General features: G+C 42.1%; 3 protein-coding genes across 5 annotated transcripts in view; 2 read left to right on the plus strand and 1 right to left on the minus strand.

The window, feature by feature from the left end:
* Positions 1-61: 61 nt before the first annotated feature.
* luc7l (LUC7-like (S. cerevisiae)) lies at positions 62-7,421 on the plus strand. 2 transcript variants are annotated; one of them, XM_029709063.1, is made up of 11 exons: positions 255-273; positions 2,474-2,544; positions 3,767-3,861; positions 4,023-4,121; positions 5,368-5,478; positions 5,574-5,717; positions 5,967-6,143; positions 6,390-6,478; positions 6,656-6,694; positions 6,798-6,962; positions 7,097-7,421. In XM_029709063.1, exons 4-11 carry the CDS (start codon positions 4,026-4,028, stop codon positions 7,251-7,253), a joined length of 978 nt encoding a protein of 325 aa, XP_029564923.1. In that variant the 5' UTR covers positions 255-273; positions 2,474-2,544; positions 3,767-3,861; positions 4,023-4,025; the 3' UTR covers positions 7,254-7,421. The 2 variants fall into 2 exon arrangements, with proteins under 2 accessions (XP_029564914.1, XP_029564923.1); XM_029709054.1 differs by lacking the exon at positions 2,474-2,544 and having other exon boundaries at positions 62-273.
* A 2,139-nt stretch (positions 7,422-9,560) lies between these two features.
* LOC115159373 (epidermal growth factor receptor kinase substrate 8-like protein 1) lies at positions 9,561-21,223 on the minus strand. 2 transcript variants are annotated; one of them, XM_029709020.1, is made up of 20 exons: positions 21,173-21,223; positions 21,032-21,055; positions 19,987-20,051; positions 19,709-19,867; positions 19,196-19,345; positions 18,695-18,774; positions 17,156-17,292; positions 16,558-16,619; positions 16,330-16,456; positions 16,060-16,148; positions 15,877-15,951; positions 14,465-14,613; positions 13,979-14,123; positions 13,766-13,818; positions 13,564-13,672; positions 11,682-11,807; positions 11,371-11,533; positions 10,760-10,925; positions 10,239-10,371; positions 9,561-10,028 (listed from the first exon to the last, which is right to left on the minus strand). In XM_029709020.1, exons 3-20 carry the CDS (start codon positions 20,017-20,019, stop codon positions 9,942-9,944), a joined length of 2,043 nt encoding a protein of 680 aa, XP_029564880.1. In that variant the 5' UTR covers positions 20,020-20,051; positions 21,032-21,055; positions 21,173-21,223; the 3' UTR covers positions 9,561-9,941. The 2 variants fall into 2 exon arrangements, with proteins under 2 accessions (XP_029564880.1, XP_029564890.1); XM_029709030.1 differs by lacking the exons at positions 21,032-21,055; positions 21,173-21,223 and having other exon boundaries at positions 19,987-20,064.
* A 5,339-nt stretch (positions 21,224-26,562) lies between these two features.
* Positions 26,563-27,407, plus strand: part of LOC115159404 (sodium-dependent neutral amino acid transporter B(0)AT2) — a 32,659-nt gene continuing 31,814 nt past the window's right edge. The window contains exon 1 of the mRNA XM_029709082.1: positions 26,563-26,633. Within this exon, the coding sequence (XP_029564942.1) occupies positions 26,613-26,633 (21 nt within the window). The 5' untranslated portion in view covers positions 26,563-26,612. The remainder of the gene's footprint in view (positions 26,634-27,407) is intronic.

Consider the following 27,407-nt stretch of genomic DNA (forward strand, 5'->3'; position numbering starts at 1 on the left):
GTGGCTGTGATTGGTTCGTTACCAAGCCACTCCAATTGGCCAATTCTAGCATAGAGGAAGTGTCGTCATTTCCTTAGCAAAGAAAGAAGGGGCTGACGAGATCGTTGAAGAAGCTTGTCCAAATAATACACATATAGCATTAATAATATAGGATACCATCGATCGTGGAACCTTCTGTTTTGTGTGAAGCTTTGAAGAATTAACCCACAGCAATGTCGGCCCAAGCTCAAATGAGAGCTTTGCTCGATCAACTAATGGGGACAGCGAGGGATGGTGAGTAGCAAAACGGCGGTGACTAGCTTGTTAGCTACGTTAGCTTGCTAGCTAAAAGATGGAGCCATTCAGAGATACTTTTCTAAGGCTGCGTTTACACAGGCAGGCCAATTCAGTTTTTTCCACTAATTTGTCTTTTTACCAATCACATGAGATCGTTTCACATCAGATTGTTTTCAAAGCTGATCTGATTGGTGAAAATACGAATTAATTAATTAGTGGGAAAAAATCTGAATTTGTCTGCCTGTCTAAACGCAGCCTAATATGTGTGAGCCAGTGGCTTGCACTTAGCCTTCTAGCTAGCTAGTTGACTATCTAGCTAACTAGTTTTTGTGGCGTGTTTCAGTTGGACATACCTTGAATGAATGGTGCACAAGAGGACGGCTGTGTGACATAAAATCAGCTCAATCATGATTTGTCGCCGGCCAAGTTGTTGTTTCGCGATTTAATGTTTGTATCCATAGCAAATGACGTCCACTCTGGCATTTATTGTTGATAGACCAGCTGGCTAGATAAGTAAAGATCATGTAGACGCCCCCCTGGGGGACCCTGAGTTTTCAAATGGTCCCTGAAAAAGCGGGGATAAAACTCATGTATTAACTAATACATTTCAATCGTATGTATTTTCACTACACACATCCACGTTCTTATGTTGTTAAGTTGGATACATAGCTAGCCAGGGTTGGGGTCAATTCCATTTAAATTCCAGTAAATTCCGAAAGTACACATACCATTCTCTTAAATACTTTTCGATTAGATTTTTTTTAAATTACAATTTGGTTTACTTTCTGAATTGACTGGAATTGAAACTGAATTGACCCCAACCCTGAAGCTAATTATATTTAGCAAGGCCTACATACAGTATAGGATAACAAAGCTAGCCTACCTTGTAAATACTAAATAGTCAGTAAGGATATCTAGAGAGTCTGCACGTCCTTGACAGGAGGTTAAAACAGTTAGTCATACAGTGCACAGTATCTAGTATTGTGTAGCATTTGTACAAGCACCACTTCCATAGTAAATGACGTATCTGGCTACAAGGATACTAGCCCTACAAAGCTTGCTGTCACATACAGTCAATAACAGTAAGTACAATTATTTTAACAGTAGCCTTCTGTCTTAGGTCATTCTATAGTAACAGCTTGTGAGATATGCACCTGACCTGTTGCTCTACCTGTATTTAGCAGCACGTGTCCCACGTTGGACGGTATCCGTAGACGGTTCTGATAAAAACGTTGTTTGCCGTGCCCAAGAAAGTATTACATCCAATTGTTTGATGCTACTTTCACCCCCTCCAATCTAATTCAAAGATGGATTCACGCTCTTGCTTCTAGACAGGTAAACAGACTGTCTGCAATCATACCACTTCCTGTCATGAGCACTAGCCCAACGAAACGGGCACGGTGCTGCCAACCTCTGCAGCGGCTGCGATACCCATTAATGTTGCTGGCTGTGTTCGAGAGCATCACTCTTGACGTACCACGGGTAAATTGTGACCGACTGATTGATCTACAAGTAATAATGAGTCGTTATTTATGATGCACGGTGATTTGTTGGTCACTCGGCAGTCGCCTGCACTGTCGGACAAGACTATTTTGTTGATCTGTGTGGGTGGCTGCACCATGCCCATTTTCTGTTGCTTCTGCTCGTGACATGAAGTGTTATTATTACAGACAGTCTGTATTTACCTGTCTAGAGGTGAGTGTGCCATGCGAGTGCACAGCCCGGGAATCCATCTTTTGAATTAGTTTGGAGGGGGTGGAGGTAGCGTCAAACAATTGGATGTAATACTTTCTTGGTCACCCCTCTGCGACACAAACAACGCCTACTCTCTACCGATTTTAGGCATAAGGTCCAAAACAGGTACAGCAATATCTCTCAAGCTGTCGCTATAGAATGCAATTAATCCCGCCTTATTAATAAATGAAAACATTAATAAAGGTGTCGCGTTAGGCTACAAGGATACAAACATTGAAAACATAACAGCTGCCATTTAGTAAGGATGTCATGTCTACAATGGTGACATGTAAAGTCGGATAAACTGACTTCAGTCCATGGTTGTTTTTTGGGCTTAATCAGCCTAACAAAGTGAGTTTGTGACGAGTGAGTTTGTGTGTGTGTTGAGACGAATACAAATTCTTCCCGTACATATGTTGCATACAAACTGAACAATTGTGGCCCCTTTATTTTATTCATAAAGGTTCAGTGTGTCTTTGCCAGCCTACATCAATCTGCAAAGGAGTTGCAGAAAAGCCTCATGTTCATCGAGCCGTGAGTCACACATGATTTTTAACGCTGTTATGAATAATAATAATCCAAACAATTGTTTTCTTTCCCGGAAGTTGTACCTTTTTTTTTTTTTTAGCATCACAACAATGGATATTAAAATCTTCAATGACACTTTGAATTACAATTTGGAAGTAGTTGCAGCTTGAATTAGGAGGTTGCCCGGCTGCGTTGAAAGCCACGTTTATTGTCAAGCAGAGACAATATTAGCCATCGAAAAGCTTTGCACAGATCTTTACAATCTTACTTGTGTATCATTCCACACTTCCTTACTACAGGTTTGTGCAAGAACTGTTCCCATTTACACTTTTCTACAGCGGGTTTAAAATTCTGCAGCTGAGGTCTTGGAGAATGCGGATGGGTACAGTATGTTGCAGCTCGCAGTGTGTATAAAACTAACATTTTTCTTGGGTTTTCTTTCAATGTTCCATTTGTGTCAGGGACTTCGTTGGCGCCAACTATAGGCTAGGCCTGAATCTATTTTAAATGGTCTCATTTTGTTGAAGTTAGGAGATCTAACTGATGCCGTAACAGCTGTTGCAGTGACACAGCCCAGTTAAGCTGAGTGACAATGTCATGAGACCAAGGGAGCCTCATGAGCCTGTCCCTGTCACTCGTTAAAAACACCCATACAGTAGGCTTACAACCATTTGGCTGTTGATTTTTCTATAGGCCTATATTCTTCAGTTGACCAGGTACTTTCAGAATGCCATGACGAGAGTGTCAAGTCACAGTCTTAGCACAACCATATTCTTAATGTAGTATCGAGGCTCTGGTAAGGTAAGCCTCTTGGTTACAGCAGAAAACCCAGCAAGCCTTAAGGGACACACCACTCTGGTCCCAATACAGGCCCCATTGTTTACCAGATAAAACGCTGACTGGTAAACCTGGGTCAGGTTTAAGATGACCTAAGGTTCAGCTTTAAACACGTAAAAGTGTTTTTACGAAGCCACATTTTGGGATATCTTAAGACAAAGTGGATGTCGTTGAATTCTGTCCAAAGGCACACATTCTGTCACTTGATGCATTCTAGCTGAATATATCTATGTTCATTTCACCCCAATAAAGAGTCCCAAGATGCAATTGTAAAAAATGATCAAATCTTTGCCCCTTTACCCTAATATGGGTATAAAGCGTTGGATACCTCGCTCTAGTGGACCAATAGCTATGTGAGCTATTTCTGACTGTTGCTTTTTGCATGTTTCAGGGGACGAGACGCGGCAGAGGGTCAAGTTCACCGACGAGCGGGTCTGCAAAAGCCATCTCCTGAACTGCTGTCCCCACGACATCCTCTCTGGAACTGTAAGCAGACTAATCAGCAGTTCAAGTCTAGTCAGTAATATTGGTTGATCGATTCTGAATATTTTAATGCAGTGACTGTAAACGACTTTCTAAAGTCGTTTGCCGCAGACTATGCAGGAACTATGGCGGTGTCTTGACTAGCTGACTGACTTCATTAACAGCGTATGGATCTGGGAGAATGTGCGAAGACCCACGACCTGGCGCTCCGGGCCGACTATGAAATCGCCTCCAAGGCGAGGGAACTCTTCTTTGAGCTTGACGTAAGTGATGTCCACAGTCAGTTCAATGAAATACAACTTCATTCATCCCTTCCGTGCCATGTCATTTGTACTTCTTCTGTACTGAACAAAGATGTAAACGCAACAATTTCAATGATTTTACTGAGTTAGTTCATATAAGGAAATCAGTCAATTGGAAATCAGTCAATTTCATATGACCAGGAATACAGATATGCATCTGTTGGTCACAGATATCTTAAACGTAGGGGCGTAGATCAGAAACCAGTCAGTGTCTGGTGTGACCACCATTTGCCTCATGCAGCGCGACACATCTCCTTTGCATAGAGTTGATCAGGCTGTTGATTGTGGCCTGTTGAACGTTGTCCCACTCCTCTTCAATGGCTGTGCAAAGTCACTGGATATTGGCGGGAACTGGAACATGCTGTCATACACGCCGATCCAGAGCATCCCAAACATGCTCTGGTGAGTATGCAGGCCATGGAAGAACTGGGACATTTTCAGCTTCCATGAATTGTGTACAGATTCTTGCGACATGGGGCTGTGTGTTATCATGCTGAAACATGAGGTGATGGTGACTGATGAATGGCACGACAATGGGCTTCAGGATCTCGTTACGGTATCTCTGTGCATTCAAATTGCCATTGTTGTCCGTAGCTTATGCTTGTCCATACCACAACCCCACCACCACCTTGGGGCACTCTGTTCACAACGTTGGCATCAGCAAACTGCTCGCCCACACAACGCCATACACGTGGTATGCGGTTGTGAGGCCGGTTGGACGTATTCGGCTTATGGTCGAGAAATGAACATTACATTCTCAGGCAACAGCTCTATTGGACATTCCTGCAGCCAGCATGCCAATTGCACGCTCCTTCAAAACTTGAGACATCTGTGGCATTGTTTTGTGACAAAACTTCACATTTTAGTGGCCTTTTATTAACCCCAGCACAAAGTGCACCTGTGTAATGATCATGCTGTTTAATTAGCTTCTTGATATGCAACATCTGTCAGGTGGATGAATTATATTAGCAAAGGCGAAATGCTCACGAACAGGGATGCAAACAGATTTGTGCACAAAATGAGAGAGATATGCTTTTTTTGCCTATGGGAACATTTCTGGGATCTTCTATTTCAGCTCATAAAACATGGGACCAATACTTTGCATGTTGCGTTTTTATATTTTGGTTCAGTGTTGTTCATTTTACCTGTGCACCAGTCCGTGTTCCATTGACTTGTATGGAGATGACTTTTCTGTGGTTGACTGTAGGCTGTGGATCACCTGGAGTCTTTCATCGCTGATTGCGACCGTAGAACAGAGTTGGCCAAGAAACGACTGGTGGAGACTCAAGATGAGATCAGTGCGGAGGTGGCTGCAAAGGTAAGAGAGCAAGATGAACCTTGTTGTGGAATGTAAGGACATGTTGTTGGAAACGTTCTGATCCAGACTGATTTTGTGTGTGTGTGACTCTCCAGGCAGAGACTGTCCACGAGCTGAACGAAGAGATCGGGAAGCTCCTGGCCAAGGCAGAGCAGCTGGGAGCCGAGGGGAACGTAGATGAGGCCCAGCTGATCCTACAGGAAGTGGAGAAGGTCCGCAGCAGGAAGAGGGACGCCGAGGTGAGGGGTTGTTTTCCTCACAACGCGTCTAGTTTCCATTTAACTCATCCTGACTAGAAACCTGGGCCGTGTTCATCAGGGCACATCTTAGCAAAAACATTTTGCAATGGAAAATTCAAATTACGTTGTTATTGTACAACTTTAGGGGGAACCATCCGGTTTCACTTAATTTTCACCATACTGAACTCGACCCCATTCTTTCCTTTGCCCGCTCATTCTCTTTCATATTTTCTGTTCGCTGCTTCTCAGGAGGAGTACAGAAACTCCATGCCTGCCTCCAGTTTCCAGCAGCAGAAGCTCCGTGTCTGCGAGGTATGCTCGGCCTACCTGGGTCTCCACGACAACGACCGTCGCCTGGCCGACCACTTTGGCGGGAAGCTGCACCTGGGCTTCATCCAGATCAGGGAGAAACTGGAAGCCCTGAAGGTATGCTCTGAACCACCGTAGACCATATAGGTTGCTGAATATTATTATTATTATAGATTTTTTTTATTACGTTTTTTACTGATTTCACATTTTGAAGATTATGCAAGGACATTGCCAACGTCTGTCTTTTGGGATTCCTTTGAATTTTGCAGTATGTACTTTCTGACATTAGAATTTATTAACACGAGAACAAATTCATGTTAAGACTTCGGCTAATGCCATTGCTCACCATTTTTTTAAAATCAGAAAACAGTCATTGACAAGCAGGAGAAGAGGAACCAGGATCGTCTCAAGAGGAGAGAAGAGAGAGAGAAGGAAGAGAGAATGAAGAAGAGGTGGGTACAGGACTTAACTTTTCAGAAATAATTAAATTGACATGGGCACATGTTTTATAAACATGTTGGTGGTGATGGCAGAACTTCTTTGGAAAAAATATATTGATTTATGTACTGTATGTGGAGGCAAATTAAGATTTTCAGTGGCATCTTAATTGTTTTCTGTCGTTTTTATAGGACCAAATCACGGAGCAGGGAACGGAGCAGGGAACATAGGTTAGTATGGGCCCCCAGCCATCTGCTGCCATATGAACTATATTAGATACACAATATCATAGTTTATTACTGTATATAGGACTTTTCTGTGTCTGTGCTGCAGGTCCCGCTCTCGCGAACGTAGGAGACGGCGTTCCCGTTCCTCATCTCGCGAGAGGCGGCGTTCCTCCCGCTCGCGCTCCAGGGACCGGGAGAGGAGGAGACGCCACCGCAGCCGCTCCCAATCCTGCAGCAAGGGCCACCGCCACGAGCCTAGCACCAGACACAAGTAGGAGAACACACACACACACGCACATACACACGTCATCTCATTACTCAGACATGTACACAATAATAAAAGTTCTTCTCATAATAAATGCACGTTAGATGTGTGTGAAACAAGACTGTGTGGAACGGTTCCAGGTCGTCCAGGGATCGAGAGCGCTCATCCAGAGACCATTCACGGGAGCGAAGCAGGAAGAGGGGATCCTCCGAGCGGCGGCAAGACAGCAGGGATCAGAACGGGAGGACGGACTCCCGCCGGGCGCAGGACAGGGACAGAGACACCGGGGACCTCTGAGGACTCTCGCCATCCATCCTCAAAACACAACCTCCTTTTCTCTCTTTCATACCTGTCCACATATCTATAAGGACTCTCTTAACAGCAATGTCCAGAGATGTTTTGATTTGACAGATATTCCAGCCAACCCACTGTGTCCCAAATAAATAGAGCTTATATGACCACAAAGGTGGGTGTGTGTATATATTGTATATACAGTACCATTCAAGGGTTTTTCTTTATTTTGACTATTTTCTACATTGTAGAATAATAGTGCAGACATCAAACTATGAAATAACACCTATGGAATCATGTAGTAACCAGAAAAATTTTAAACAAATCAAAATATATTTTATATTTGAGATTCTTCAAAGTAGACACCCTTTGCCTAGACAACAGCTTTGCACACTCTTGGCATTCTCTCAACCAGCTTTGAGGTAGTCACCTGGAATGCATTTCAATGAACAGGTGTGCCTTGTTAAGTTAATTTGTTGTATTTCTTTCCTTAATACATTTGATCCAATAAGTTGTGTTGTGGCTTTTTGACTGGTACTGTATATATTTCAAGCATTCAAATATATCCTGGGATAAGGGTGTGGGGGATGGTAGTTGTTGAACGTTGTGGGGGTGCACAAAGTCCTGCCAGCATATGTTTTAAGTGATGGTTGTTGATTGCAATACATTTGATTTTATATATATATATATTCTATGAAACGATCCTAAATAGACATTTTAAGTGGTAGCTATAGAAAGGATAAATGAATGACCATTGAATGAACCATAAACTTAAAGAATAGAGCATTTAAATGTTTCTGTGTTTTGATACTGTTATTTTTAAGCTGTCAGGATTGCTGTGCGATTGAGACACTGCTTAATCATACTTCCTGCATACTGTCCTGGGTCGTGTTCATTAGGCACCAAATGGAAGAAACCGGACTGAAACAGGGAGGGGTCATCTGGATTTGTCCAATAAGAAAAGCACATTTTTGCTTTCCCGTAAAAACGCGGCGAAAGGTTTTCAATTAGTGCCCTAATGAACACGACTCGGCATACTGCCTTAGATTGGCTTCTCTCTGCAAGGCTTTCTTCCCTTCCTTGAGGCTATTTCACAATGCTGGTTGCAGTAATTTGCCATTTAAAGTTGCAAAAAATATTTAACATACCAGTAATCATAGGTCAGATATGTGCAGAACAGATAAGATTGATCAACTAAGACATATTGTTGTTTGACTTTTGGAAATACAAAAGGAATTTGATCAGTTGTGAACATTAGTGAGCTCATTTCTGTCAGCTTGTGAAATACCCTTTGCTTCTATAGTTGTGGCCTAGACTGACTGACGGGACATTTATATCTGGAGAGATTGTAGCAGTTCGATTGAATATGTCATAATACGGACAGGGTTTTCTTACGCTTTCGATTTTATTGTCCTTTGTGTTCACAAATGGAGTCTCTTTTTTTCTTTTAGAATTTTACAAGTTTGTTCCAAGTTTTCATGTCATGTGAAGTCTGTATTTGTGTGTAGTAGACATGATGGACTTTGCATGTCTCTCCAATGGATTGAGTAGGAAATGCTGTTTTGGATTGAGAATGACTGTATGTGACCCTAGAAGTCAGTTACATTACCCAGGAAGTCATCTACTTTACCCAGGAAGTCAGCTAATTTACCCAGGAAGTCAGCTACGTTACCCAGGAAGTCAGCTACGTTACCCAGGAAGTCAGCTACGTTACCCAGGAAGTCAGCTACGTTACCCAGGAAGTCAGCTACGTTACCCAGGAAGTCAGCTACTTTACCCAGGAAGTCAGCTACTTTACCCAGGAAGTCAGCTACGTTACCCAGGAAGTCAGCTACGTTACCCAGGAAGTTAGCTACTTTACCCAGGAAGTCAGCTACATTACCCAGGTAGTTAGCTACGTTACCCTGGTTTTGGACTATGACACTTGGTGCTGGGAACAATATCCTAAGTACCTGCTTATGTTCATTTTACTTTCCAATATGTTGATGCTGAATCCGCAGCTTGTACATCTTCTGAATATGTTGGTTCATGTATGTCAGTCACTTGAAATTGGATGCAAACCCATATAAAGGAATGCATCACTTTTCCTAATGGGTGCCAGCTCTAGTATTGGCCAGGTCTGTTTGTATTATTTTGCTAGAAGATGATTTTGTCTGAAGCCTGAATAAAAATCCCAGAATTGTATTAATCTATTTACCTGAGATCTTTGCTCAGGGCCTAAGTGTAAAGTTTATGTTCTACTCAAAGAAAATGATTTATCTTCTAATATATTGTGTGGGTGTATAAATAACAGACATAAACAAGACGAGTAGATACAGTATACGTTAAGTTAGTCTGCAAATAGCAGGTGTAATTGGTACAATGCGCAAATGATTCTAAGTCAACATAGAAAGGAGAGAATATTCTAGAATATAGCAAAGATTACAGATGCACATTGTTCATTGGCTTAACAGAGGACAATTTATCCTAAAAAGTTTTAACTGAAGCAAGCATTTGCAACAAAAGCAAAGCCTTGATTCAAGACTGCACAGTCTGGCTTGAAGAGCAACCATAAAATGAATATTTGCATCATGTTACATGTGACAGTTTTTGAATGTTTGTTAGATAGAATCAAGCCAGTGTGCGGGCATTTTTCTCTCTTAGTTGGGAGTCTTCTTTATGGGGGAGTGACACGTGATGTCTGAAACGTGGGTCTTATAGTGTGCTACTCTCCAGCTTCAGATCCATCTTCATCTTCTGTTTTTCCATCACTGCCTCCAGCTCAGTGGCCTTCCGGGCATCCTGGGAGAACAGAACTTCAAATTAGTTCAAAACGTGGAAAGACGACACGACAGGGACATTATGGATTTAAAACTGCGTACGACTGGAGTAAAACTGTTGGGAAATGTATTAGTCTTATGCGGAAGTTAATACTGAGGAACACTGCGATCATCATAGGTTGCCTACTAAAGAATTCCCACGTGTATTAACAAACAATAGGCGGAGCAGTACCTCCAACAGTGCTTTCTGCACAGTGAGCTGGCTGTACACTCTGGCGCCCTCGTCTGGTAGGACTTGTCGTAGGTCCTCCTTGTTCAGAGAGAAGAGCAGGGCTCCTGTCAGCTTTCCCAGTAATGTCACCGTCCTAAGCGGGGGAGGCACACAGCTAGTCAGTAACCTTACTCAGACATTACCCTTCATTTACCTGTCACATTCAATCATCCATGAACAACTCAGTCATCTCTGTATAGGAACTAGACAGATCGACTTAGTCGCAAAGGTTACCGAGTCCAGATCTTAAGGAATATTTCAGGTTCAACCAATTACAATTGATTTGTTAGAAATTAAATGAATATCTGTATATTGCGACAAATGCCTTTGAACAGATCAGTAAGCAATACATAAGCAGTACCTACATCTTGGAGTTACTATAAGTCCACTATACACGAGAAGTACTCATGACCAGAATAGGTCCCTGATTGGAATGTGATCAGTATTGAGTTTGTGGTTGGTGAGGGTCACGTCAAACTCACGTCTCGCTGAAGCCCTTCCCCCTGAGCCACTGCTCCACCTCCTCGGGGGGTGAGTTGTAGTCCAGGGGGACCAAGGTGTCCGACGAGCGAGGGATGACCAGTGGCTTGTTCAGGTTGGCCTTCCCATTGGTCAGTCTCTGGAGCAGTTCGTCATTCACCATCATGGCTGAGGAGAGTTTTTACAATGCGTTAAAGTATTCTCTAGGTCTTTGTTTGGCTTATCTTGCTAAAACAGAGCAGTCAGAAGACTTTCCTGTCATAAGAATGTAACCAAAAGGTTGCCGGTTCAAATCCCCGAGCTGACTTGGTGAAAAATCTGTCGATGTGCCCTTGAGCAAGCCATTTAACCCTAGTTGCTCTGGATAAGAGCGTCTGCTAAATGACTAAAATGTTTTTATGTAATTTACACAGTGCAAACAAACAAACACTCCCCCCCCCTCCCTGGAGCCTCCCTCACACACAATTGCGCGTGGACACAGACACAAACACACATTGACATAGCAGAGCAAAGACCAAGAGCGTCTCTGTGTAGTGCCGTGCCTGAGTATCTCCTCTGACATACACACACGGTGCAGAAATAGACTGTAAATCCTCTCAGTATAGTGTGATACCTTTGTCGGCGTCATCTCCGGCTGGAATGTGTTGGCTGTATTGGTTGTATGACAGTGGGCGAGGGCGGTGGTGCGCTGAGGGGCTAGGAGTCAAGGAGCTAGGGTTAAAGGCTGGAGGGCTGGGAGGAATGTGAGTCTTGGTCAGGCCAGGTGAGACCGGAGGCTGGACCAGAGCAGAGGGGAAAGGAAAGGGAGAGGGAGCAACGTTGAAAACACTGATATGGATATCGAATCACTGAAATTAATACCAGTACCAGTATCTGGGTGTGGGTGAAGGAACGGGTGTTGTTTGTATTACATTGGGCTGTTACCTTAGGTTCTCTCATGGTGACAGGGCTGTCTATGTGAGCCACTGGCTCCAGGATGTTGAATGGGACAAAGCCAACCTCGTTGAAGCGATTACGACACTTCCACCAGCGTTTGGAGGACTCCACAACCTGACCACAGTAAAGGAGAGGAGCCAATGTTTATACAGAGAATAATTAAGGAAGAATAAAACAAGTGATATATTTAATTGTGTAGTATTACACAACTCACAATTTCCTATCTCTAGAAGTGATAGCTGTTGCCAAGGTAACAACCAGTATGTACAGTTGAAGTCGGAAGTTTACATACACTTAGGTTGGAGTCATTAAAACACGTTTTTCAACCACTCCACAAATTTCTTGTTAACAAACTATAGTTTTGGCAAGTCGGTTAGGTCATCTACTTTGTGCATGACACAAGTCATTTTTTCAACAATTGTTTAATGACAGATTATTTCACTTATAATTCACTGTATCACAATTCCAGTGGCTCAGAAGTTTACCTTGGCCTCTAAACAGCTTGGAAAATTCCAGAAAATGATGTCATGGCTTTAGAAGCTTCTGATAGGCTAATTGACATCATTTGAGTCAATTGGAGGTGTACCTGTGGATGTATTTCAAGGCATACCTTCAAACTCAGTGCCTCTTTGCTTGACATCATGGGAAAATCAATATAAATCAGACAAGACCTCAGAAGAAAATTGTAGTGGGTGCTTTGCTGCAGGAGGGACTGGAGCACTTCACAAAATAGATGGCATCATGAGGAAGAGAAATTATGTGGATATATTGAAGCAACATCTCAAGATATCAGTCAGGAAGTTAAAGCTTGGTCGCAAATGGGTCTTCCAAATGGACAATGACCCCAAGCATACTTCCAAAGTTGTGGCAAAATGGCTTAAGGACAACAAAGTCAAGGTATTGGAGTGGCCATCACAAAGCCCTAACCTCAATCCTATAGAAAATTTGTGGGCAGAACTGAAAAAGCGTGTGCGAGCAAGGAGGCCTACAAGTCATCCTGACTCAGTTACACCAGCTCTGTTAGGAGGAATGGGCCAAAATTCACCCAACTTATTGTGGGAAGCTTGTGGAAGGCTACCTGAAACGTTTCACCCAAGTTAAACAATTTAAAGGCAACACTACCAAATACTAATTGAGTGTATGTAAACTTCTGACCCACTGGGAATGTGATGAAAGAAATAAAAGCTGAAATAAATCATTCTCTCTGCTATTATTCTAACATTTCACATTCTTAAAATAAAGTGGTGATCCTAACTGACCTAAGACAGGGAATTTGTACTTGGATTAAATGTCAGGAATTGTGAAAACTGAGCTTAAATGTACTTGGCTAAGGTGTATGTAAACCTCCGACTTAAACTGTATGTACAGTATGCCTAGAATCTGGCAAGGACAAAGTGTACTTGTGCTATGCATCAATATTTCTTTCCTAGGTTTTTTAACTCTGGCTTTACTAATGCTTGATTGATTTATTTTAAAGCCGGATTTTGTACAGTATCACCAATATTGCCGGATTGTGTACTGGATTTTTCTCATTTACAAATGTAGGATCTTAATTCGATCACCCTGTTGCAGGAGAACTTTCCTGCAATGCAGGAAATGTAAACCTTGCAGTGTATTTGAGGTTTAAAAAGGCTTCTGATTATAATCAACATAATAATTCACATTTCCTGTTGCTGCAGGATTACTTTCCTGCTCAAGCAAACTGGTTCAAATTATTATCCTACATCTGTACCAACCATGTGTCTTATTATTAAAAGAGAGCCAAGCCCTAGAAGACTAGCTACCAGGCGTGTGTTGTTCAGGAACGCTCCTGAATTTGTCTGTTGTGTAATATTACCTAATGCCACTTAATGACTTTTCAGATGTTTACCTCCAGTGTATCTCCCTGTTGTACTGACAGCTCACTGTTGTTGCGGGCCACAAAGTCATAGCTGCAACTGTACATCCTCTCTCCCTCGGGGGGTAGGACACTGCTATCCCTGAGAGGAAATGAGTGTATTATTGATATAACTGCAAAATAAAAGTAAACAGCACAAAAATACCCCCCAAAAATGTTTGACTTGAAAACATACATTTCATTGCTCTTAGGGGTGACTGGAGGTCCAACTGGCTGAGTAGGTTGCAACTGAATTATAGAGAGAGAGAGAGAGAGAGAGAGACAGAGGGGGAAAGGGGGGGGAGGAAGAGGCCAGAACAGCAAAGAGCACATTCATATGATGTTACACTCTTTGTCAACTCCTCAATGTACATGATATACATGGATGTACATCTCTCTTATTACAAACCTCTTGTTGTTCCCTCAGGGCTTCATGTTTGTGTTGTGACTCAACCGGATCCTCATAAACCTGCCTGTCTGCCCTGGAGGCCTCTGGCTTCCACCCGTCCAGAAATACCGGTGTGTATGTGGCCACTGGCCCTTTGAGCTGGGAACTGAGAGGAGAGAGAGCAATTGCTGACCTTTAACAAACAAATATTGTAATGAATAGTATGGCCAGTGACATAGCCTAGAAAGGAATTTGATCATCTCTCTCCACAGTACAAATACTGTACTATTTCAGTGGCTGGCTGAGTAAATATTGACATTGTCATGTCATGCTGTGTCATCATGTCATGTTGCTCCAATGTCACAGACCAAAAGCCACAGAGTCAAAGGAGAGCCTTATGAGCCTGGCACACTGGCACATGACCTGAGACAACAGACTGCCACACTCAATACCCCAATCATACAGGTCTATGGGGGCATCAAGTGTTCTGTAGTTGTCAATACTGACCGTGGGAGTGTCCAGTGGGGCCCCAGAGCCGTCCATAGCAGCCTCTCCTCCTCAGACAGGTTGTCTTGAAGCAGGGTTACGGCTGAGTTGGTCAGAGCAGGACTGGTCACTGAGGCCCCTAGAGCAGGGCCCCCGGTAGTCCTCACCAGCTGGTGCCACAGAGTAAAGAGACCACAGTTTAGATGAGGGTCAGTGGAAATAATGGGTTGACTGAACAAATGGCAACAGTAGATTCATTTTGAAGGGCAATCTAGGCCTAATGAACTCTAAGGGCCGGTTTTCCCAGACACAGATTAAAGTACTGGACTAAAAATCATTTTCAATTGAGATCGAAAAGCGCTTTTCAATCCAGGACTAGGCTTAATCTGTGTCCAGGAAACAGGCCTTATAATATATTGGCAACCGCTGACTGGTATTACCCAATATGTAAATGTTATTACATGTCATTATATATCACCATAGTGAAAAGATTGTTCAATATGGGTCATGTGCGGTTTCACCATCTCATCCCTCTCAGCAGACAGAAATCTACAGATAAACAAGCCGTTACACCTCTCTTGGTTTCTCCCTGTTTCCATGAAGGTGTGCCAGGATACACACACCTAAGCTGCCCGTTTGTCCAATTCCACCCTCTATTCTTTCATGTAGTGATACATCGTTTTATAGGCAGGCAGTTCTTACACTGTGCCAACCCTCTCTGAGTACCTGGCACACCTGAACATATTTCCTGTGCTTATCTTTACCATCTTCCATTACACTTCAATTTAAACATTTTTACTTCACAGTCATACCACACTTTTGGGTTAAATTGTGTCTTAATGAGTCGGTTTATAATGTTTTTGCCAACAAATACTACCTTATTTATGTGACCCAAGTCGAAATATGTGATAACACACTGGGCACTACCTTGTGCAAATATTGAACAGCACTCAAAATATATAAAGTTTCTTTTTCCAGTAACACTACCTCCCCTCTGTGTTGAAAACCATTCAATTGTTTCAACACAGTACATACTTATGTAGCAATACACACTATATACGGACAAACACACTGTATGTACAAATAGACAGAGCCTGCATATAGTCTACCTACAGTAGCCTAGTAAGTATACAACAAAAGTAAGTCACAAATCAACATGACATCATTATAAGAGTACACAGCCATTCAGGACAGATTGTTCCTCAACAATCTAATTCCATAACTGAGTAGACATAACAAGGATACTTATTATTATGTAAAAGCAATTTTTTTTAAAGACACTAGCTACTTTTATTCCGCCCCTTCCGGTCATAAATATCTAATCCTGTGTTGACAGCAATAGCAACGTGCGTTGTCCCCATAGTTCTCTCCCTCCAGGCCTCTCATAACCAGCACATAAGCAATGGGTATAAAGGTTATCACTGTTGACTCACCATATCTAGAGGTTTGAACACATGGTGGAGCAGCTCTTCTGAGGATGGGTTGGAGATGGAAGACTTGAGACGAGCCTGGGAAGAAAGATGATGAGCGGGTACACAGTATCTCAACTGTTTTGTTGACATAACAAGAGCTTGAAAGAAATGTGGAGTAGTCATGGCGATGTTCCCTTTACTCACCAGTAGGCTGAAGCAGTACTTCAATTTTTGGAAGATGTCCATGAATTCTTCTTCAGGTGGAGGGCGAGCTTTTGCAGTAAGCAAGTCCTCTGTATTTGAGAGAAAAGACACAGGGAACAAAACACACCTGAAAAGATCAGCGATTTCAGCTTTGAACGGCATCTTGAGTTGAACCAGTTTAGGTCACTTGGCCAGAAAACCTATTGTTGCTCAAGTGAACTTTCTTAACGTTGAGCCCTATAGGGTACGTGAGTTGCTTATCCCTCTTACCCTCTGGTGTTTGCTTGCGACTTTTCTTCTTCTTCTTCCTCTGGCTTAAAACTGAGGCAGCTTCTGCAGTCTGTTGGAGCTTTGCCATGAAGACCTCAATGTCATCAAAACAGTGATTAAGGATCCCCTGGAGTTTAGACGCATGAGAAAAGAGTTAACCCTACAGTGAAATTGTGATGAAACATATCATATTGGAATTTGAAAGCAGATAATGGTATTATTATGTACCACTTCTTTCTCAGCTCGTAGAAAAGAGCTATCCGGTTGTTGCCCGCTGTTGACGCCATTCGCTGTTGAGGACATAGAAGAAGATTCAGAGCGTCCATTCCCATTCATTACCTTGGTTGGAATTTCCTGCATTTCGAATTCCTGCCCCCTCTAACTCCGGACACACCTTCCCCCAACACACACAATGCAACCTTTATACTCACGAGAACCTTTCACCTTAAAGGGGCAATCTGCAGTGCTACGTTCTTTTTTGGAATGATACATGTATGATATGTACTCATTGATTTGATATCATGGAGGGTCAGTCCTTGCATCCGTAGCTCCGTCTATGAATTTGAGAGAGGTTACATTTCTCCAGCCCCATCCCTTTTTACTGAAAGGCGGGGAGTTCGATTTGTTATTGTTTCAACTGTTGTTTGCTGGTTGAAATACCTCTACCGGTGCTTAATTTCCCTCCCTCCCTCCCTCCCTCCCTCCCTCATCCTCTCTTTTCCCCACTCTTCCCCTCCTAGACAATTCGTTTCAAAGCATTTCATTGACTTGGCAAACATGTAAATTGCAGGAGCATGCACAAACAAGATGGTTCCTGTCTTCTTGCCTCTGATTCCTGGGTAGGGTGGAGGGTTGGCAGGTGGGGCATTGGGAGCATGTGGAATGGGGGGACTCGGAATTCCGTAGGGGTCCATCATTGCTCCTTTGGTATTTTGGGGAAGAACAGGGTCTATCGGAGGAAATCTGGAGGAAAAGGAGAGAGATTTTTCGGGAAATCAAGACATGCTATATCATGCACCTTTCTACCTTCCAGGATAGTTTTTGTAAAGCAACTTTCTCATTTGACTTCATGGTTGGAATTCAGCTGATAAAACACAAATTAAGCTATAGTCAGTAAGGTCAATATCCTAACTTGCAACAAAGGCCTGTCGTTATCATAAATATGATTCATGCAAAAATGTCAATGCTGTTCTTAGGTCATCATGGCTGTTGCTGATAACAACCATTCATTCAACCTCATAAGAAACGCCCTTCACTAAAGGCATAAGAAACATATTGAATCTCCCTGGTAAAGAATTATCGACATATGGAGTCAAATGTGCACAATTCGGTATCAATAGGTCATTTTCTGATCATCTGATAAACTGAAAAGAAAGCACAAACAATCTCTATCTGTGCTAATCTAGCGAAAATAAACTTTTTTAAACATAAAATGTCAGATTTAACAAGCAGAGGTCCCCAGATTAGTTCTCATATCAATATCAACATAGGCCCACTGTGACTAACACACGTCAACTCACATATACAATTTTCTATAGCTAAAATGTCAAACTTTAGTCAGAATTGGCACAAACGATTTAGACAAAGAGTTCTGTCACATTTGTCACGTTTGTAGGTCGAGACGTTGTTTGACATTGGTTTGTTTGCTAACCCTCGAGGACAAACATACTGTACACAAAGTAACACCTACTCAACAGTATGCATTTCAATGCGGTGCAGCAATTCAGAAATGTACCCCAGGTAGCATCTTAATTCTAGCTTACCTTTTCTGTGTGTCCTTTAAATGTCGTTTAACTGTGTGTTTCAAAGCATTTCTGAGTTTAGGCCTGCATCAGTGAACCAGCACCATTCGCTCTCTCCTCGCCTCCATACCACAATGGCCTTGTTCTCTCTGTCACACCTTCTTAAGTTATGTAGAAACCAGTCAAACAAGTCTGTCCTCCCTCGTTCTCAGCTGCTCATTCTCTTCACTCTCTCTCTCTCTCTCTCTCTCTCTCTCTCTCTCTCTCTCTCTCTCTCTCTTTCACTCATACAGAAACACAGTGGATGGTACACTCTTAGAAAAAAGGGTTCCAAAAGGGTTCTTTGGCTGTCCCCATAGGAGAACCCTTTTAGGTTCCAGGGAGAACTCTTTTGGTTCTACCTGGAACCAAAAGCGTTCTACCTGCCACCAAAAATACTTCTTCAAAGGGTTCTCCTATGGGGACAGCTGAAGTTCTAGATAGCAGCTTTTTTTTAAAGAGTGTAAACAACATAAGTCAGTCATGGCTGTAGGACCTTCCTACATCTTTTAAATCTCTCTCTGTGCCCCTCTCGCTCTCTCTGTCTCTCTCTCCTCCATGAAGGACAATAACAATCACAGTACCTGAGGGCCTCTGGGCGCTTCTTGGACCTCAATGAGTAACCTGACACTGCCCTTGTGATGTCGTCACGAATTTGCTCCGCCTGCGAACACAACCATCAATAAGAGACGTCACTGTTGTCCGGTTCAACCTGAACTACAGTGACAGCCCATTTAGAATGCATACCGTATCAGGTAATCCCAGGACAGGCTCATATAGTTTATGGAAGCATGTTATTCAGATGTAGGATCTTATTTTGACCATCATGCATTGAGGTTTAAAAAGGCTTCTGTAGTACGTAATTTCCACTTTAAAATTTCAGACTTGTTTTTCCCTTATGATTTGTCCGTTAATTATAATACACATGCTAATTCACATTTCCTGTTGCTGCAGGATTATTTTCCTGCTGTAGCAAACTGACTCAAATTAAGATCCTACGTCTGTAACTAGGGTCAGGAGTTTCGCCTGGTCTGATCTCAGCATTTTCTGAAGCATCCTTAAAACACCCATACTGCTGCACTCACCCTTACTGTCTCACAGTTGAAGAAGAGAACGTCAGGCTTTGTCTGAGGTGCGCTTTGGCAAACGAGTAACAGAAGGGATGGAAATCGTTTCTCAGTGAGGATGGCGTCACAGCGATGGATAGATGAAACTGGATATTTCTCCAACTCATCCTGCATGAATACAATACAATCAACATTTCAAATGACTGGAACTGCAACGCCTCACATATAACCATAGCTAATGTCTATTAGAAAACAAGATCTGAAGACTAGAGCGCTTTTAAATCAGCAGCATCATGAAGGTCATATGTACAAGCCTTAACCGAAATGTAACTTGTCTTTGTTAATTAATAAGGCATTGTCCTACTGTTCGCGCATCTCATGTAAATCAACTTTTTAATTGTGACCCCCCCTCATGTTGGAGTCCTCTGTTCCTTTGTCCACAGTCCCTACATGTATATCATGCCACATGTATTGGTAGGGAGATGTGCAAAGCATTATGGGTACTGTAGTAGATAATGCTACACAACCCACCTGGCTCTGTGTGTCTCTGAGTCGGAGGGCCTCAGGGCTGATCTCCAGAACTATCTGCTGGCTCCACAGCTTCTCCGCCCGGGCCAGTCGGGACAGACAAGACTGGGCCTCATCCACACTCTTCACCTCCCCATCCTGCTGTGAGAACGTCACCAGGTGCTGCACAGGGAAGTGAAATGAAGAAAAAAGATCTTCCTAGGTCTGTATGTTAATTACATGGGTATATCACTTGAAATGTTCTGATGTAATACAACTTAAATAATGTTCAAAACACTTACATTGATAAGATATCGCGAGACGTCTGTCATCATGTGACTGTCACTTGATAGATGTCTGGGTTTTCCTGGAGGCAGAGTAAACCGGTCTGAGGAAAATTCTTACTTGGTAAGGATGAGGACCATTGTAAGAATGATGACACTACAGAGCCTCTCATTCATAAACGATTTAGAACTGTGTAACAGAGGGTGTAGTCAAAATAACTTTGGTCTATGATGGGTGTAGTTCATTTGGTATTGTCAGTTATCAATGAGTCTTAGAATCCAACTGCTTTGACTTGAGCAATTAACTGTCCTGAGTATAATGTCCTCTCACCATAGATGATGTCACCCGGATGACCCGAGAGGAAACTGAAAGTCTTCACCTAGAGTTCCTCCCTGTGTCAGTGTCGGGCTGTCCCTCACTCACTGACCTGTGACTTGCCCACCCAACCAGTTTGACCACAGTACTGTAGTGCCACCTGTTATAGCTCAGTCATTGATCTGCCTGATAACTCAAGTGACTCCCCCAATCACATTCCGGAAAAGTCTGAGTAACTCACATGCATAAAATCCATTCATACTTGATGACTTGTTTTATGTTCCGGAAAAATCTTTTAATATCCCAAGTCTGTTCCCATCAGCAGTCAGGAATATAATAATAATAATAATAATGTGGTCTTATTTCTCATGTAAGACTACATAATGACCCCGAACATTCCGTTTCTCTGCACATGTTTTCATACCAAAATGTCCTTAGCATATGTCATAGTAATAGTAAATATATAGCCTAAGACCTGATGTTGAATTGTACAGTAGGTGCCATGATGTACAGATGTCACATATTGTCAAGAACATTTATGAAATCAATACCACTAGAGTGAAATTTCATGCAATCTTTACGTAGCTACCAGAGCATCTTATTTCCACCTCATCAATGTTGGGGTTAATCTTATTGTGAGAGTGCATGACAATGCTTCCGAAGAGAGAATAAATACATTTGTTTTACAGCATAATGGTTGCTGTATTGAATCTGTGAATGCATGTTATGTGTGTTCTAATCCCTTACCTCCAACCCTTGACCTGAAATCCACTGGATCCCAAACAAAAGGTAAACAAACAAAATCAGGAAAAAGTTAGTTGCCTCTGATTTAGCCTTCTATTAGATATGTCTTATTTTAGTAAATCAAAAAGTCAAAAATATTTATACCAAAGTTGAGAAATGTGTCTCATTCAGTGTGGCAGCAGCTTTCTTAATCCTGTTCCTGCTCTCTCTGTCACTCTCTGTCACTCTCTGTTACAGTAAGGCAAGGATTTCCAGTGGTGTGTCACCTAACCCAGCCCAGCCCAGCCCAGTACACTCCACCTCAAACATTTACACGCACACACACACACACACACACACACACACACACACACACACACACACGCACACACACACACACACACACACACACACACACACACATCAATGGAATGTTACACACACACACATCAATGGAATGTTATTTATGTCTAGGTACATTTAAGGTGGGCCTTTTTGGATAATCAACAAATTGAGGGAGCGCCTCTTTACTGGAGTTTCAGGTAACAGAATATTGAGGACCCTTACAGAAAAAATGGCACATGTGAACACTTGAGCACATGTGATCATGTGATTTTATGTGAGGGGTTTTGGGGGACATGAAATCACGTGATCACATGAGATGTGTTCACGTGAAATTCATGTGATTTTTCCATAAGGGTATTTCAGTGGGCACTTTTTGCGTAGTAACACAACTGTTGTTATTTTAATGGCGTGATAACACACATATTATTATTTTATGGGAATTTTTTGGAACACTTCACATTTGTTAAATTTCATGTGAAATCATGTGCAAGTGAAATTTCACAAGTGAAAACATGTGTAAACATGTCTTTGGAACGCTTCACATGAGATTTTGTGGGAATTTGATTATCGGGCCCGGGATGCTCCAGTGGGAGGAGTTTGAACTGGGTGAATATTTTGGGACCAGGCTGCCTACTGGGCGTGAGCCCGGTGCCCCATTCAAAGCCCACGGCAAGGCTCGGCTCCAAACAAAACCCTATGCTGCTTTGTTTACATGTCCCAAGAAGCAGATTACTGTTCATTTAACAAAGGGCGCTCCTCCCTCACCACTTTTGCCCATTCACGTCACATGCCATAGGCGGGTATACCTCGGCTCAGGTTATTAGAACTCCCTCTATTTTTTCACACGTGCTCACATGTCGTCACATTTAGTTTCATGTTGTCATATGTTGCTTTATATATTGTCACATGTTATCACATGAACTTCACATGTTATCACATTTAACTTCACATGTTATCACATGAATTTCACATGTTATCACATTTAACTTCACATGTTATCACATGAACTTCACATGTTATCACATGAATTTCACATGTTATCACATTTAACTTCACATGTTATCACATTTAACTTCACATGTTATCACATGAACTTCACATGTTATCACATGACCTTCACATGAGATCAGGTTAAATTCCTGTGTTTTTTCCATAAGGGTGAGGACCATGTTAGGTTTTTTGTAAGACGTTCTCAAGACATTTGTTTTACCAGTTGTCAGGACGTCAGGTGATGGTCCCAGATGGTCCCAAACACAGGAGGTTGTTGGCACCTTAATTAGGGAGGATGTTTCCATGTGTTTATACCATTCTTTTAGCTCCGTTCCTGACATTATTATAAGCCGTCCTCCACTCAGTAGCCTCCACTGGTCCCAACCATACCAAACCATTAATGATAAAGTAATGGGATGGTGGTTTTTAAGTAAGTAGTATGCCGTTCAGCTAAAAAAGAATACCCCACATCCTCACCTGGGATTTGAACTCAAAACCTCTGGATTTGAAGTGTGCTGATCTTTCCGTTGTACAACATTCATTACATATAATACAGCTCTACACTTAGTGAGTCATTTGTCATCTGCACTGCTATTTTAGCTACCAGTTAATCAGACTTTTCTCGCATCATTGATTTAATTTACTTATTTCAGCAATTTGAGGGTTTTCTGTATAGTTTCCTAATGTTGGTGGGGTATATTATTTTGTTTCAGTGTTACTACTGAATCACTTCGATAGATAAAATAGTTTTTCATTAAGGTATTTTTTAACAAAGCTGAGATTTACTTTTGAAGTCCACAGTGTAGAAAATAGTCCAAAGTGTGAAATCAGCCATTGACATAGAGGTGATGGCGTAGCAGCAAGAATGTTGCGAACCAGGAGGTTGTGAGTTCAAATACCGGGAGAGGACAAGTTGAATAAGAAGGACTGTATAAACATATGTAATGTATGTCAAAGTCTCATGAATATGTATGTTGAAATAACTTTGTGTTAAAAGCACTGTGTGTTGTAACCACTCATTTTTGTTGTGAAGTGCTCCAAAAACACGTTTCACATGATTTCACATATTCCCCTTGAGTCCTACAGATATCAAGTACTATTTGAAGCTGAATATGTCATAAGATACATTTGTGCGTTTGTTTTTCTTTTTTGCTGGTGGCTCACTCTCTGATGATTAGCCTAGTGTAGATCTACAAATGTCTACAGGATGAAATACTATAGCCATGATAATTCAGAGGCATCACTAACACTATTGCCAAAAGCTTGCCAGCTGTAGAATAGAGCCCATGTCTGTCATTGAGCTTGGTGATTTGGCCAAGTTCCAAGTTATGGCCCATGGTTAAATCCACAACATTTTCTGACTGGAATGTTATACATACGGGTGGGGCTTCAGCTTGTACTCTACCAATAATGAATAGATAGGCGGAGCCCGTTTAAATTGATTGACAGTACACGTTGCCCTTGTCTGGAACAGTGGAAAATGGCGGAAGCGGATGTTCTGTTTGAATCAGAAGGCGTGTCGAGTGGAGGTGAGAATTAGAATAACTGGTTTACAGTGGCGAATGCAAAAGTAAATAAGAGAAGTAAAGTGGTGGTGAAAACTAGTGAAAAATAATAAGGCTTTTGGATCGATGTTGTTACATTACTTTTTCCACATTTTATTTTAAAATGGATTCAAAAAAAATGTTTCCTCATCAATCTATACACAATACCCCATAATGAAAAGCAAAAACTGCTTTTTAATTTTTTTTTACAAATGTATGAAAAATAAAAAACCCTTTGCTATTGTCACGACTTCTACCGAAGTTGATGCCCCTCCTTGTTCGGGTGGTGTTCGGCGATCGACGTCACCGGTCTTCTAGCCACCATTGATCAGTTTTTCATTTTCCATTGGTTTTGTCTGGTCTCTTTACACACCTGTTTCATATCCCAGTAATTATATGTTGTGTATTTAACCCTCTGCTTCCACTAATTTCTCTGTCGGTGATTGCTTGTTTGTTATGTACGTGTTGTTAATCTATCGGTGTGCGACGGGTTACTGTTTACCCGGATTGTTTTTCCTATGTGGATTTTGGAGTTAATTTTGGAAATAAATACTAAATTTTTTAACCACTCTGTTTTCTCTTGCGCCTGATTTCCCTGCCACCTACATACACGGACTATGAGACTTGAAATTGAGCTCAGATGCATCCTGTTTCTACAACTTGATTGGAGTCCACCTGTGGTAAATTCAATTGATTGGACATGATTTGGAAAGGCACACACCTGTCTATATAAGGTCCCAAAGTTGACAGTGCATGTCAGAGAAAAAACCAAGCCATGAGGTCGAAGGAATTGTCCGTAAAGCTCAGAGATAGGATTGTGTTGAGGCACAGATCTGGGGATGGGTACCAAAAAATGTCTGCATCATTGAAGGTCCCCAAGAACACAGTGGCCTCCATCATTCTTGAATGGAAGTTTGGCACCACCAAGACCCTTCCTAGAGCTGGCCGACAGGCCAAACTGAGCAATCGGGGGAGAAGGGCCTTGGTCAAGGAGGTGACCAAAAGCCCAATGGTCACTCTGACAGAGGTAGAGAGTTCTGTCTCTGCAGTACTCCACCAATCAGACCTTTATGGTAGACAGAGACAGAAGCCACTCCTCAGTAAAAGGCACATGACAGCCTGCTTGTAGTTTGCCAAAAGGTACCTAAAGGACTCTCAGACCATGAGAAACAAGATTATCTGGTCTGATGAAGCCACCATTGAACTCTTACAGCCTGAATGCCAATCGTCACGTCTGGAGGAAACCTGGCACCATCCCTACGGTGAAGCATGGTGATGGCAGCATCATGATGTGGGGATGTTTTTCAGCGGCAGGGACTGGGAGACTAGTCAGGTTCGGGGGAAAGATGAACAGAGCAAAGTACAGAGAGATCCTTGATGAAAACCTGCTCCAGAGTGCTCAGGACCTCAGACTGGGGCAAAGGTTCACCTTCCAAAAGGACAACCCTAAGCACACAGCCAAGACAATGCAGGAGTGGCTTCGGGACAAGTCTCTGAATGTCCTGGAGTGGCCCAGCCAGAGCCCGAACTTGAACATCTCTGGATAGACCTGAAAATAGCTGTGCAGCGACGCTCCCCATCCAACCTGACAGAGCTTGAGAGGATGTGCAGAGAAGAAAGGAAGAAACACCCCAGTACAGGTGTGCCAAGCTTGTAGAGTCATACCTAGCAGACTCAAGGCTGTAATCGCTGCCAAAAGATGCTTCAACAAAGTACTGAGTAAATGGTCTTAATACTTATTAATTTGATATTTCAGTTTTTTATTACATTTGCAAAAATGTCTAAAAACCTGTTTTTGCTTTGTCATTATGGGGTATTGTGTGTAGGTTGCGGGAAATAAACAATTTAATACATTTTAGAATAAAGTTGAAACGTAATTTTGAAAGGAATCAGGCGGTCTGAATACTTTCCGAATGCACTGTACAGTACGTGAAGAATTGGATCAAGTGGTTGGTGCACAATGACTGATCCGCATGGTAGATGGAGCGCGGAAGTCCACTCAATCCATTCTATTGGTTTTTGATAGTCTCTCCCTTCTCACGTATATTTGGGTTATGAGATTCCCTGTGAGAGCCTTTGAACCCAAACCCATGCAGCGTGCTAAATTCTAATTATTTGGTCAAGTGTATGTAGACGGGAGGAGTACCATATGCCAGCTGATCCTTTGTGGCTCAGTTGGTAGAGCAGTGTTTCTTAAAATATGGGTCGCGGACTTGTTAATGGTGGATCACGACGTTAATGTATAACTATTTAATTCATTACTGGGATTGTTTTGGCCAAGTGCAACTGCGCTCTCTGTTTATCAGCGGTCTCTGCTCAGTTTGGCAGCAGCGCGAGTAGGAGATGTCCATGTTCTTCGCTGTTTACCGGATCTTTTCTTTCTGCAGTTTTCTTGAAGATCACTCTGCGACCCACACGCCGTAGGGCTGTCGTTCAAACCACTGACTTGTTATTCCCACTCGCCATCTCACACCGATCTCATGAAATGGACTTATGATAGCCACAAGTTCCGACTGAGCTCAATCGTCATGAAACGCAAATAGTGATTACGTTTTCTCTTTCATACAAACTTTGAGAAATAACGAGGCGCGCCCACAATGTGTTTTGTGTGGGTAAGTGCTTAGTAATGAGTCTCAACGAACAAATTAATAAAACGACAAGTCCTGACCAAACATCCAGGCACAACATGACGGTAAACCCAGGGAGTTATTTCAGGACAGGGAGGAATGCTTCAGGAAACTGGGAATGTAAGTCAACTAGCAAGGCATTGCCATTTTATAACCGGTGATAATAAGCAGAAATAAGGTAGTAACTTACTATCTCATAGTAGTAGATGTGAGTTTCACTTTCAAATAAACCCTGGCATTGTAACTTTACACAGCTAATAACAAACGTTAGCCAAAGCAAGCTAACGTTAACTAGCAACCCAAAGAAACAGTACAGATAAAATTATCACATTTTATTGTAGAAATTATTGTTGAAAACAAGTCTAGGATGGAACTGTTGCTGTTACAAGTAATACTTTTTATTCTGAACTGGAATAAACAGATTGATACTTTTTGAGACAAACACGCACACAGTTCTGGGTTGCTCATCTGCAGCAGGAAGCGGTCTCCTGCCTGACAGAGAAAGCAGTAGATGTTCTGATCCAGTTTGGCACCACATACCTATGCAAGTTAGGGTTCTCAAGTACAGAAACAGTGTCAATGCTGAGCATGACCTCAGTGTTGCACTGTTAAAAACTGAGCCCAGAATAGACACGCTTGTTGGAAACTTCAACCAGCCACACACCTCTCATTAGGACTACCTGGTTAAATAAAGGTGAACAAAAAAAGAATAATAAAAAGACTGTGTTCTGTGTTAGGTGATCAATCAGTTTATTCCAGTTCAGAATAAAAAAAATATGTATTTTAAGAGCAACAGTTCCAACCTAGACTTTCTATCAACAATAATTTATACAGTAAGATGTACAGTAGGCCAGATCATTTTTTATCTGTACTGTTACTTAGGGTTGCACGATC

This window comes from Salmo trutta, chromosome 2 (assembly GCF_901001165.1).
Source record: "Salmo trutta chromosome 2, fSalTru1.1, whole genome shotgun sequence".
Lineage (NCBI taxonomy): Eukaryota > Metazoa > Chordata > Actinopteri > Salmoniformes > Salmonidae > Salmo > Salmo trutta.